The sequence below is a fragment of the Sitophilus oryzae genome, unplaced genomic scaffold (assembly GCF_002938485.1).
Source record: "Sitophilus oryzae breed Bouriz unplaced genomic scaffold, Soryzae_2.0 scaffold_1297_pilon_pilon, whole genome shotgun sequence".
Taxonomy (NCBI): Eukaryota; Metazoa; Arthropoda; class Insecta; order Coleoptera; family Curculionidae; genus Sitophilus; species Sitophilus oryzae.
In genome coordinates this window covers 9,652,648-9,661,914 of record NW_022145945.1, presented here as the reverse complement: position 1 = coordinate 9,661,914, position 9,267 = coordinate 9,652,648, and the positions used below count along the sequence as shown (strand labels likewise).

General features: G+C 34.0%; 1 protein-coding gene across 1 annotated transcript in view; it reads left to right on the top strand.

Annotated features, from left to right (window-relative positions):
• LOC115874733 (amyloid-beta-like protein) overlaps positions 1 to 9,267 on the top strand; it is a 298,193-nt gene that overhangs the window by 272,734 nt on the left and 16,192 nt on the right. The window contains exon 4 of the mRNA XM_030890003.1: positions 8,130 to 8,351. Coding sequence (XP_030745863.1) covers positions 8,130 to 8,351 — 222 coding nt within the window. The remainder of the gene's footprint in view (positions 1 to 8,129; positions 8,352 to 9,267) is intronic.

Below are 9,267 nucleotides of genomic sequence, written 5' to 3'. Positions count from 1 at the left end.
CTACGCCTATGGTGTATCATACTAATTAATTACGAAAAAAACTTATTAAAGTGTTAACAAAACGTACAAAACTAGTATCGACTTATAGCACATATCAAGTACATATAGATGTTTTTCATACAATTAACATCTATATGTAGATGTTAATTGAAATTGAAGAATAATTATCAGAATTCAATAAGAAAACGCTAAAAAGTTGGAGTGGACTGTTTATTTACCTATGAAACGTAACTCCTGGCTCTTTCTTATCGCTGCTACTTTTACACTTGAAAGCTGAACAACTAATCACCATTGTAATAAAGTTTATACAAAGTTTACTTTTAAACTATTAAAACAAACTATTAAAAATCGCTAAAATTGTCGCTGGTGACCAAATGAGGCCTCTAAGGTCACAAATTCTGCTGCAGTCCGTATATGGGCGTTACATGTCCTTATATTCTTTAGTCATTGGCTAGCCGAATTAGGGAAAATAAGTGGTTTATGCTTTGACCGCAGAACGATTGGTGTCACTACCGTACAGCACTTGAGACGTAAGGAGAAATGAAATAGACCTTGTCACGAATTTGCCCATTAGGTTGCGTATCTTCCCAATTTTTTCAATCAACGATAATAGGCAATGATAGTCCATTGATATTGATAGAGAGCAATAGGGAGTTTTCAGTCTTCAAGTTACTAGATTTTTGAAAAGGATAGGACAGGAAAATGTAACCTAAATATCAAAAGAGGACCACAATAATTCTGAAAAGTTTTAAACTGTACGTACTTTCGTATTAGTTCGTTTTAAATAGAGTAAATCTTATATCTTCAACTAAATGAAAGGATATCCTAAAATCCTCCACAATCCCTGAATTAATGGCTACATTTCCGAACAAAAGAAAGATTTTCTCCAGCGTCTTTTCTCCCTTCAGAACCCTTTTTCTTTACCTTTAATCCTCCACCGAACTTCATACAATACATTTTTCATATTCGATCTTTGCCGTATATGTGCATATCGAACGCTATCGGCAAACAAGGCCTGCTTTAAAATGGAGAGCAATATGAGTTTTCAGAAGTTTCCGTCGCCATCAAAGGGGGAAAAGGAGTTTTCCTTCCGGTAGAGAGTGCCACTCTGAGCCGGGGATTATTGGAATTTTCCGAATTAAGTCTTTGACGATATGTTTGAGAGTTGGAGAGCATAAAGTTTAATATGAAGTTATAGGAATATATTCAAAAAGGTACTGTATCGTTGGCGGCTTAGAAAAAGGTTTTCTTTCTAATATACAAATCTTTATGAATCTTATGAAGATATTTTTCAAAATATCTACGAGGCTCTCATAGGATAGCCACCAGGCACTCTTGCAAATCAAAATCTATTAATAAAAATGTATTATATAATTATCCGAAAAGTGTTAGGAAGTATAATTTGTGAAAATTCTAAAAATAAAAATGTAAATACTTTGGTATCGTTGGCCGCAGAACGATTGGTGTCTTCGCCGTACAGCGCTTGAGACGTAAGGGGAATAAATCAACCTTGTCACGAATTTGCCCATTAGGTTGCGTATCTTCCCAATTCTTTCAATCAACGATAATAGGCAATGACAGGTCATTGATAGAGAGCAATATGGAGGGTTCAGTCTCCAAGTTACTAGATTTTTGAAAAGGATAAGACTGGAAAATGTAACCTTAAAGCGCCTGAAAACTACTCGTAAGGAGGGCGAGGGGGGATCTTTTTTGTTTTTTTTATTGCCTCTTTCAATTTTGTTTTGTTTTGAGCTATTTCCAAAACGTGGCGGTATCTGTATCCGAGGCAAAGGATTTTTTTTTCATTAATCTCAGTGAAATAAGTAAAACTAGACGTTTCTAAAATAGCTGTTGTTACGATGATATTTTGTTAATTACATCTGCAGGAATATAATTACAATATTTTTATGATTTAATTTTTTTGTATTAATTAATATGTATTAGTATATAAAATTGTATATGATATTTTTGTTTACGGCCTTAATTGATTAATATAATAGTAGAATTGATCGATGAGTAATACTGGTAACATTGTCATTATATCCGCTGGAGAAAATTATTAATAAACCCGATGTCAACAAAAGTATGGTCCACGGACATTATGTAAAAGCAATGTTCTTTTATTGTTCTTAAGAGAAATATGGAAACAATACTTTTATTAGCACCCAGCATGGTTTCACATAAATCCATTTATTATGCAGAGATTTAGACAATTAAAATTAGGAATACAAAACCAAATTCGTAAACTAAACTTTGCTATAGACTACAGTATACTTTACCATAACCAGAAATAATAAATAATTAGACGATTTTTTAAATAATTTTGTGTATATTTTGTTCATGAGACGCAATACCGTGGATTATAAGCCGATAAATGGTAGACCAGTTAGTCACTGTTTTATATTTTTTTTACTATATTGTAATTAATAATACTAGACAATGATTAAAACTAAATATTCTTGTGTAACCTTCGAGGAATAACTGTTTTCATATCAGTTTTTCCATGTTTACTTATTTTTCTGAAGACAACGTTTGACCTTTTCGTGCTATTTTACAAAATAGTACGATAAATATAAGCCCGTGTTATAAAAATTAGTTCCCACATTTCCTGAAATTGATCGAGACGTGCCGTGATTGGTTGTTTGTTTTTTATTGTTGATCTGGGTTAACAATGAAAAACAGTCAGTTGAGACTTCTGATTAAACGTACCACAACCACAAAAATGATATTAGAGTGCAATATTTAAAGACAATACTTTTTAGCAACCGGGGTTCTTATAAGAACATGTTTAAACTGCATTTGCAGATTTAGATTGACCGTTTCCAATAATTTAGTCAGGAATTGACATAATTTATATATATTTTTTTATAAAATTTAGACTGGGAAATAAACTTTGCTACTTTCGAGAGAAAAATCGAAGAAATTGGATATTTAAAACGGGAAAAGAATTTGGACTTTTTCGTCTGCAAAAGTAATTAATCAATTCGGATCCCTGCAATAATTTACCTCGTCGTCTACGCAGCGGGACTGCGAAAAAGCCGGAAATTAATAAAGCGCATTTTCATCGGAGTCGCTGATGAAATTGCTCAATTTACGTGGCGGTGCGCCCACCCGCCCAGGGCGGCCATTTCCTGTACAGTTTGCGTTTTTTCCGAAAGGATTATCTCTGCTGTCCAATTCCAAAGGTCGACGTAGTTTGGAGCCAGTATGTATAATCCTCGCTTTCAAGCATAGCTTTGGGTACAATACGTAATTAACTGTGAATCTAGAATTGTCCGACCATAAATAAGAGAAATTCTATTGTTAGTTGAATTTTACCCTACTTTACTACACGCAATAGGCATCTGGCTATTTTAAGATAACTTTAGTGTGCTCTGTTTTTATTCCATAGTAGTTACAACAATAATTAATAACTGTTTGTATTTTTTAAAGCAATTATCAATTATTGATAAATTTGCACTCGTACAGTGTAGTACCCAGAGCTGCAAGCTCACAGAAAGCTTAAAGCTTGATTTTCATGCATCCGTTATCCGACGATACGATGATACGATATTAATTTTATTTGGTTGAATTTAAAGACTTCGATTGGTTAGAAAATTACGTAGTTTTTAAATTGATTGCATTTTCATGTCTCCGTTCATCGGATATACCATTTGCTTTTCATTTCCATAAAAATTTCGCTGTTTTACTTATAGTCTATAAGAGCTAGCAACGTTTTCGAGAGAGAATTTTAAGAAAGCTGATTCTTGAATATATCTTTTGTGATGCTCTCCTGGAACAGTCTGGCTGCCGATACATGTTGCGGTCACTACAGCGCATTATATCTCTATTCAACATCTGTTCACTACTGCGCATCACAAATTCGCCCTGTATTTCAGGAACTAAGGAGGCTAGGTTAAATCTATGTGTAGCATATTTAGTTTCATAAAAAATTAGAAAAGTAATGTGAAAATCGCATCATTGTATCTCTACTCATAATCGAGAAATCCCATAAAAGGGAATCCCATAACAGGAAGATGGTGGTATACCCTGTACAAATGTGATGCGCAGTAGTGAACCGCAGTAGTGAACGGCAGTAGTCTATCGGCAGCCAGACGGCCCGCACTTTGGTCAGAAGAGCATACCAAAAAATATATATAAGAACAAGCTTAAAAATCCTCTTTTTCCCGACGTTGCTAGCTCTTGTACTATTATATTTTTACTAAGGTTAGATTAAATTAGTCATAAAGTGTCAAAACGTCCGTTATCGTACGATTTTTCTTAGTTGACGGGCTGGAATAAAAAATTTACGGATGAAAAGTGGCGCAAAAACGCTATGACCAATCACCGAAAACCAAACCGCCTAACCAAAATCAAACGGATAACGGACGCATGAAAATCAAGCTTAAGTCTTTTCTGATTTAAATTATTTTAATCACTTAAGTCATTTGATCACTTGAATCACTTAAGTCATCACAATCACATGAATCATGAATCACTTAATCATCACAATCACATGAATCACTTAAGTCATATTTCGAAAGCCTACTTAAGGCTTAAAATTTAAGTCATTTCCATAGATAAAGGAGACAAGTTTAGATTGGAATGCTCGGCTTGCCACCAAAATTATAATTGTTTTGGAGCGCATACGTAGTAGGGCGCTGCTATGCTAAGAACCCAAAACAACTGCAAACAAGAACAGAAATAATTTTCTCTTGTCAAAGTCAGAATCTTCAAAAATGATAAAATATTTCAAAATTTAAACCATCCTCATTGAAAAAATACCGAAAAGTGTTTAAAGCGTCCATTTTCAAAGTAATTATTGCTATGTTGTGAGTTTAATTTAAATTTTATTTACTCAAACCCGTGATAATTGTGAAAAGTGAAAAACTGGCATTGAAAACTTAAAAAGCTGTGTGAACTGTGAACTACAAACATCCTGCAACCAGTAAAACACACAAAAATGAGACACCCTGTACAAAGTATAAGTTATTTTTATATTTTTGATGCGTATAATTTTTATGGTTTATTGTTTGTAGTTATTCTGAAAATAAATCGTTTTATTTTAAGTGGTTTTATTCTTGTATGTATCTAGTATCTACAATGGTCGCGTTCATCAGTGGGCGATGTGCCATCGATTGGTTGTCCTGCTGAACGCGCTTTTTAGCATCCCTTAGACAAGGAAATCTCTTTCCTTGCCTAAGAAGCATCATAACAACTTAATCTAACTTTATGTGTTTGTATTTTGATTCAAAAATACAAATCTATAGATTTTATATTTAGATTTTTGCACTTGTACTCTTCATGTACTTTTGTACATTAATTTGCTATCAATTTCATCAATGATCCTATCCAAGCAGCAGTGCTAATTGCTCAAGAAGACACTCTAGATGTAGGTTTAATAATAGGAGGTGCGGTTGATCTTCTTCAGCCAGTAGATCACCCATTTTTGGCACAAATCGACGGGATTAGTCAACCGAGAACAATAAACAAAATGGTTTGTTTTCGTTTTCCAAAACTCTTTGTGACATTTGGCGTATGTGACGTTTAATCCATCTTGCATCGCGGTAGCGTAGCGTATTTTAAATTTTAAATCTGATGGAAAAAAATGGCGATTGATCCCAGAGCGCTCACAACTGATCGTTCGCTCACAACTGATCTGCGCGTTCAGCAGAAAATTAGCGATCGCTGCAATAGCGCTACGTCCTGATGAACGCGACCAATAAATTTGTAATATAGTTAATAAGAAAATCGGTAATACAACAAAATTAATATTAACATTAAATTTAAGTACCTATTTTTTTAAAAATAGGTACTTAAATTGAATTCTGGTTGTCTTGACATGGGGGTGATTATATTGATTTAAGTCAATTTATTGACTTAACTTGCAGATAATCATGATTTAAGGAAAACATTAAGTCATAAATACCGTTAAATTGATTTAAGTCTGTACAAAAATTACTTGACTGATTGCCATTGCTAAACGATTATTTCAATCCCCAAAAGCAATTATGACTGAATATCTCGAAACAAATCCTCAAAAAAATAATAAAATAAACCCTGTTGTCTTTTTTTAATTAAATCTAAAGGGAGAAACCATAAGTATAAGCTAATTTTAGTTAAGCATATTCTGGGTGTTGCAATTTCTATGTCAGACAATACCTATAATTCTGCAGATGCTTAACTCTTCTATTTTTGTTTACTCTGCTCAACATTTTAGTTTATAATTAAACTACGAAATACAGATCTCTGTTTCTGTGGATAATAGTTTGTTTTAATAACCACTCAAATTCCCAATTACTACGATTTACAAAGTTTACAGAATTTTAATAAACTTTACACAACTAATATTATAATAAATATTCATTATTTTCACAATAAATCAATATAAGTTGTGAGTTTAGGTTGTGAGTTGTGCCAGAACTTTTTTATAATTATAAAACTAAACTGTTCTCTAATAGTAGTTACATTTATAGGCTTGGTGCATTTCAGTTGATTTCAACAAATTCCGACCGCAACGCACTCTACGGCAGAAATCAGAAATTATCAACAAATAGTTCACGGCGCCGTCATGTCGATCGCGTTAAAATAATATTAAAATGGGAGTTTTGTCGTAATATTTAAGTATTTTAGTTTTTTGCTAGTGCAGTTATTGAAACAATAAAACAATCAGGTACGAGGTTTGTGTGATGTAACGCTGTTTCGTGTAGTAAAAAATAAGTGAAAAAGAATTTGAACTAGGCGTCTTGTTGTATTGTGACAATTTCAAATGTTAATAAAATTGCCCAAAAAAATGGTAACGCGTAAAGGAGAGCGTAATTGAGGCGTTGTTGGGTACAATAACATTCAATAACTTAACTTCCCGGATATTCAACTCTCCTGAAACAACATTGTATATGCTTGATCGTTTCTCACACCAAATTGATCAAAATCAAAAACGGATTCAAACAGTTCGACGAAACAAGTGAGTAAACAAAGTGCTCGTTACATAATTAAAAAATTAAATAGACATAATATATATACTATGAGAGGATGCAATATAATTTGCAATATTAATAGTATACTTTTTTAATCAACTAGTGATTAAATGTTTTATGAACGTCTTCTAAAATTATAATTATGTACCTTTAAAAAATGTCATTATAGCCGAAATAGCTCCAATTATGCCCCACTAGCAAAACCGGTGATAAAACTATGCTCGCTACCGTAGAATTTTTTTTAGAATGAGTGGGAGGGGGGTTAATCACTGCGACCTTACAGATCCATTGTGTCCCTCTTTCTTGAGTCATAACTCATCATACAGTCCCAGGGCTTTGACAAAAGCCAGTATCTGGGACGGTTTTATAGAGGGTAGTTCTCCATCTCCAATATCAGTCGTACCAAAATTCATGGCACGAATGGTTGTCGTCTCGGCGCACTCAGTGATGAGGTGTACTGGTGTTTCCCCATCTTCCCCACAGAATCTGCATTCGCCGTTTCTTCTTAGTTTCAATCTACTGAGGTGTTCATTGAGGAGACAGTGTCCTGTTAAAAACCCCGTGACAATCCGAAGATTGTTCTTACTCAGACCCAGGAAGATCTGTGATTTTTCTTGATCATAAGCCCTCAGAAACTTCTTCGAGTGTCTTAGACCATTGCAAGATTTCCATTCCAGGTTGCGGATGGAATCTTCCAAGTTCTTGAGTTCCGCCTTGAGTTGGTTACCACTTGGGCTCGCTACCGTAGCTGAACTCATCTAAAAAATTTTTTAACTGGAATAATAAATAATAATGCAAGTTAGCCCTTCTGAAGATATCAAAATATTTACCTTTTTATTTTTTTATTTAGAATTTCCACAAACGTTTACTCGCCATTTAAACCCGTGTATTTGTATGTGTTCGTTATTTACGATATTCTCGGGCGGTGGCAGCACCGGCGGAGAATGCACTAAGCCTATACACTTTAAATACCGTTTCTTTATTTTTGTATCTTGCTTCGGACGACGGGACAAAATAAGTACCCTCGAGGGTACTCCCTAAAACTTTAAGCATTTTAGTTGGTTTGAAAAGCCGCTGACGCACAAATCGAGACAGATGACGGAACAAATAATATCTTATTTCAGAGCATAAAATAGAGACGACCGTTATATTTTCATTTTATTTTGTTTTCAGAGGGTCCGTTCCAGTCAGACGCTCTTCTAGTGCCCGAAAATTGCATGTTCGACCACATCCACAACCAGAGCAACTGCTGGACGTTTGGTCGTTGGAACTCCACTGCAGGCTTAGCTTGTCAAGATAAAGGACTTCAACTGCGTTCTTTTGCCATGCTGTTGCCGTGTGGCATCTCACTCTTTAGCGGTGTAGAGTTCGTGTGCTGTCCCAAACATTTTAAAGGTAAATATCGTTTGTGTATCACTAGTAGGGTGTCCGTTATTTACCAAGTTGATCATTTCTCTGACGAGGCTCTCTAAATTTTTAGTTTATTGTCTAAAAAAAATAACAGACCATTGTAAACCCTTAATATTCACAATAAACCTTGCGCCAAAGACGATTCGTTTCCCATTTAAATTACATGGGAATTTGCCACTTTTTGCAAATATTTTTTTTTCTCTCGATCTTGTTCTTTTGCAGCCATGACAATCACATACAGTACAGAATTAAACGCTCTACAAAAACGGTCTCTTATAATTTTTCGATAAACCTACTCCTTTAAAAGTTATTCACGGTTAAAGTTAACCACTCAGTAAATTCCCAAATTCTTTAACTTTTTTGCCAAACCAAAATCCGCCGTAGGCGTATTTTGATTGCGTTGGTTAGTCTCTGGGGTAAGTTTTTTTTGTTTATAGATTTCAGGCGAAATACCCGACCGAACTGTTATATATTATTATAATTTGTACGTTTTTGAAATTTAGATTAAATTATGCTACTATTACTTAAGAACTTACTCTCGAAAGTTACAAGTTTATAATAGAAGACAAGAAAATAACCCACGATTTAAATTGGGTTGTAGTTGGGCATCATTGGAAAATGATCGCCATTTTTAAGTTTTTCAGCGATATAGGTATATATGTTTTTTTCGAAAAATTACAGTTAGATATAGAGTTATAGTTATAGCCAATTCTTTTCTTTCTTGGCTAATTTCACTTAGTTGGTATGATATTCTTACTCTGTTATGATTTATAACATAAAAACACAGAATATATTATTAAACGGTTCTTTACGATTTACATTACGCAAACTAAAACTTCATAATATCACGCCCCATACACTTAAGTTATTTTAGAAAATGTTCTCCCGTACCGCCTCTTCG